Source organism: Castanea sativa, chromosome 6 (genome assembly GCF_040712315.1).
Source record: "Castanea sativa cultivar Marrone di Chiusa Pesio chromosome 6, ASM4071231v1".
In the NCBI taxonomy this organism is placed as follows: domain Eukaryota; kingdom Viridiplantae; phylum Streptophyta; class Magnoliopsida; order Fagales; family Fagaceae; genus Castanea; species Castanea sativa.
This window is the reverse complement of record NC_134018.1, coordinates 26,260,566-26,265,271: the sequence shown is the minus strand read 5'-3', so window position 1 is coordinate 26,265,271 and position 4,706 is coordinate 26,260,566. Positions and strand designations below refer to the sequence as shown.

General features: G+C 37.0%; 1 protein-coding gene across 1 annotated transcript; it reads right to left on the bottom strand.

Annotated features, from left to right (window-relative positions):
• Positions 1–1,885: 1,885 nt before the first annotated feature.
• LOC142639714 (uncharacterized) lies at positions 1,886–3,514 on the bottom strand. The gene is made up of 2 exons (XM_075813856.1): positions 3,150–3,514; positions 1,886–1,892 (listed from the first exon to the last, which is right to left on the bottom strand). The coding sequence occupies exons 1-2, from the start codon at positions 3,512–3,514 to the stop codon at positions 1,886–1,888; spliced, it is 372 nt and encodes a 123-aa protein (XP_075669971.1).
• Between the last annotated feature and the right edge of the window lie 1,192 nt (positions 3,515–4,706).

Below are 4,706 nucleotides of genomic sequence, written 5' to 3'. Positions count from 1 at the left end.
TTAATTAAATGTGTGCAACCTTACCATAAGATGTAGTCTTAGCCAATCAAATTATGACATGTTATTAATCTTAAATTGATTATAATTATGACCAATTATAATCAATTGTTCATAACCACATATAGTTGGACTCAATTTGTGATAGTGCATCTTGGCCATTAAAACTTGATTTGTTGATAACTTTCAATCTGATGGTTCGATTAGGGCTAATGACCAGTTAATTTGATTGCTACAACATCAAGATCATTTTGATGAAATGGGATTAAGGATCTAATGGCTAGAATTAAGATGCTTATTTTCAAGGTGAAATTACCCTTTTACCCTCCATGTGAGGCTAAATGCAGTTTGCAAAATTGGGTGTCAACAGAATGCCTCTCATTGACAAAGTTTGAAAAGCGAATGTCAATGTATTAAAAAGACACCAAACTTTGCAATAAGTATTTAATTGTAGTGAATGTATGATGAGTGAAGATCAAAATGTGGACCGGCATGTAGTGGATCAAAATGTGGACCGAATCTCAAGAGAGATTGCCTACGTACCTCTTGGTGAGAGGATTAGGTCCAAACGTAGTTCATGCATGAAATCTTTTTTTTTAAGGAATAAAACATGAGTACAAGACATGCTTACTAGAGGTCAAGAGAAAATGGAGATTTGGTTGTGTTTTGCAGAGGACCAATGGTTTTGGAGCTTGGACATGTTTTAGTGGACCAAGGAATTCTGGGCTTTGGACATGTTTTCAGAGGACCAAAGGTTTTGGATCTTGGACATGTTTGTAGAGGACCAAGGATTTTTTTTTTTTTTTTGGGCTTTGGATCATGTTTTCAAAAGACCAAAGATTCTGGTCTTGGACATGTTTGTAGAAGACCAAGGATTTCTGGGCTTTGGCTCATGTTTTCAGAGGACCAAAGGTTTTAGATCTTGGACATGTTTGCAGAGGACCAATGATTTTTTTTTTTTTTGGGCTTTGGCTCATATTTTCAGAGGACCAAAGGTTCTGGATCTTGGACATGTTTTAAGAGGACCAAGGTTTTTTGGGCTTTGGTTCATGTTTTCAGAGGACCAAAAGTTTTGGTTCTTGGACATGTTTTTAGAGGACCAAGGATTTTTTTTTCTGGGCTTTGGCTCATGTTTTCAAAGGACCAATGATTTTGGATCTTGGAAATGTTTGTACAGGACCAATGATTGTTGGGTTTTGACTCATATTTTCAGAGGACCAAAAGTTCTGGATCTTGGACATGTTTTCAGAGGACCAAGGATTTTTGGACTTTGACTCATGTTTTCAGAGGGCCAAAGGTTCTAGATCTTGGACATGTTTCCAGAGAACCAAGGATTTTTGGAAGGCATTATTCATGCCAATGTATATGGGTCTTTTACCCTAGTTTTTGCAAAGTAAATATTTTCAATTATTAACAGAGTTATTTATTGAAAGGAATTTGACATACCTGGCCAATGCCCCTAGTTTGGGACATATTCCATGCTTTGATGAATGCTAAATGTGGATAGTTAACTTGATGTCGCACCACTGGAGAATATGGAAGAGGATTATAACTTTCCGTTCTTGGTTCTTGCAGATTTATCATTTGAAGATTTTTCTTGGGACTCTTGATTTTTTTTTTTTTGAAAGAATTTAAAATCTTGATCGAATTTTTTTATTTATTGAAAGCAATCTAAGAACCCAATGCCCCTAGTCCCAAGGTTTTTTTTTTTTTTTTTTTTTTTTTTTTTTTTTTCTATTGAAAATTTTCTCTTTTTTTGAAAGCAATCTATGAACCCAATGCCCCTAGTCCTAAGGTTTTTGTGATTTTTTTTTTGTTGATAATCCTATACTTTGAATGAGAATAATTTTGGCTGGAAGTTGATGCAGATTGCTCGTTAAGTCTTTCCTTAATTCCTACAAAAATATAATTTCAATTAACAATGGATTTATTCATTGAAATGAATTGGAAGTACTTAGTCAATGCTCCTAGTTTGGGGCATATTCCATGCTTGGATTGAAGCTGAGTTCATTTGATGTTGCAACCATTGGGGAACATGAAAGAAGATCACAGTTTGCCATCCTTGGTTCCTACAAAATGGCTTTCTTTCTCTAACTTGTGAGAAACTTTTTTTTCATGAAAACATTTAGGACCAATGCCCCTAGTTTAGACATGTTGCACAAAGAATAGATGACATGCTAGCATACAAAAACCAATGGGCTAATGCCCCTAGTGTTGATATGCTTAGAAACAAATGTTGGCATCCTAACAAACAAGTGGGTTGATGACCTATGCACACAAATGTGTCGCTAGAGCACTCACATTAGTGGGTGTATAACAGAAAAAAAAAAAATGTAAAATTTACATAGTTTTGCCTAAAAATGACTCACATCAGTCAATATATAATTGGGTAAATTTACAAGTTTGCTATAGTAATGGTATAAATTTATGATGACACTGTTCATTTTGCATTTATTTATTTTTTCTTTATGTATCCCGAGAATGAAGGAAAAGAGTGGATGATGATTTTTGTGTGCAAAGAAAGAGAAACAATTAAAAAAAATCAAGAAAAATTGATATTTTAATTAAATGTAGTGTAAAATAGATAATTTGATGTGGGGTGTTTTGAAAAGTAAGCATGCAAAAAAAAAAAAAAAAGTTCTTAAGCTAAAGTAGACAAAAAATTTTGTACGAGCTAATGCTAATACTCTTACTCTAGCAACTATGTATTTTTACATAACTTTGCATTGCCTAATATTGGTGAATTTTGGACTTTTTTTTAATACAAAATAGAAATTCTACTCTAGCCTAATTTAAGTGTATATGTATGTAAAATTTTCTCTTGGAGACTTGAACCCTAACCCTTACTCCCCACACTCTACAAACACTTATACTTGTGGACTTTTGACTAACATATGATAAAGTGCTTTAAAAACTCAATCTATTTAGCCTTTTTTTTTTTTTTTGGTTGAGAAACCAAACAGCACGCTTGGAGAATTATTAAATTGAAAACAAATTAATGAACATCCAAAAGGACAAGGGGAGAAATGTCTTCAAGTAGGTCTCCCAACCCAAACCCAAATCCCTAATGAGTCTTTGGCCTTTTTAGCAAGAGCATCGGCCACAACATTACAAATTCTTTTAACATGACCAAAAAAAAAAAAAAAAAAAACTGGAAATCAGCAGCAAGGAAGAGGATATCCTCAATGATATTCCCATAGGAAGCAAAACCGCCAGACCCTTGAGATAGAGCATTGATCACCACTGACGAGTCAGCCTCAAAGATAACTTTTCGAAGCCCGATTTCTCCTGCAAACTGTACCGCTTTGTGACAAGCTAATGCCTCCAATTCATTCACATTATAAGATAGAGGAATGGGCATGGATAGAGCTGCAATTGCTTCACCACGCCAATCACGTATAATAACCTCGATACCAGCCAAGTTCGATGCTTTAAAGGCCAATGCATCGAAGTTCACTTTGTAGTGGTCAGCTTCTGGGGGACGCCATTGCTGTAGAATCGGAGGGAGTGGCAGCATTGGTTCAAGTTCCTAGGCTGCAAGGAATTTGTGCAGATAGTTGCCTGCCATGGCATATAGATTGGCTAGAGGATGGACTGGTCCCGCCAAAGTGCAGAGAATTTCTCCAGTTCCAAATCAATCAAGCTGTGATGACAAATATTTCAACGCTGTGTTCATCCGGTACTTGCAAAAATCTAGAAAACAAATCACAGAAATTTGATGGAGGAGAGTTGACTGCTTGGTGAAACCAGGTGAAGGAATTCCAAACGATAGCTAACTCCCTGCAATACCAGATAGCATGGAACATGTTCTTCTCATGAAGCTTGCATAATTCACACATTGTTGTATCAGTGATCTGGCGGCGACAAAGATTACTCATGGTAGGCAGCAAATTATTGCATGCCCTCCAAATGAAGTGCTTGCTTTTATTAGGAACTTGCAACTACCAAATGCCATTCTAGAAATTCCTATTTGGTACCAAATTAGAACTACTTGCATTCTCAAGTGAAGCATAAGAAACCAGCAATTTGTAAGCACTACTTGCAGTGAACAATCCTGACGAAGTGTTGTTGATACCATATTTTGTCCGCCCTCGATTTGTGTGCTAGACCCCGAAAATCCAAAAATATTATTTTCTCTCCATGGGGGCCGCGAGAACATTCAGAATGACATGGTGCAACCCATTCGGACACCAGAGTTCTCAAAGTGCATTTTTTAGCCAAAATGCCCCTAGTCAGCCCTAGTTTGACCGAAGGTCGAATGAGGTCAAAACCCTCACAAAACAACATTTTTCATGGTCTTACATCAAACTCGAGCTTCTTGGAGACTTTTAGCAACTTTGACAAAGTTTGACCCAGAGTTGACCTCGGGTGGGCTGAAAACCCCTATTTTTGATTCGGTTGTTAGGACAGGTAGAAACTAATGCCATTACGAAGATTATCAAATTCACATTCCAATGACTATTCATGGGTTGAAATCGAAGTAAGAACGACCAAGATATCACAAAAGTCAGGATAACACACCGATCAATGCATTGCTAACTTCCAGGAGCCATAACTTTTGATCCGACTGTTGGATTTTCAAGTTCCGTACCTTTTCAGAAACAGGAAGTAAAAATCTATCTAGGGGTGCCAAGATCAACCCCATTCATGGCTGTTTCAAGGCAGCGGCCCTTGAAAGGCCGTCGGCGGCCTTACAAAGGCCGCCGCCT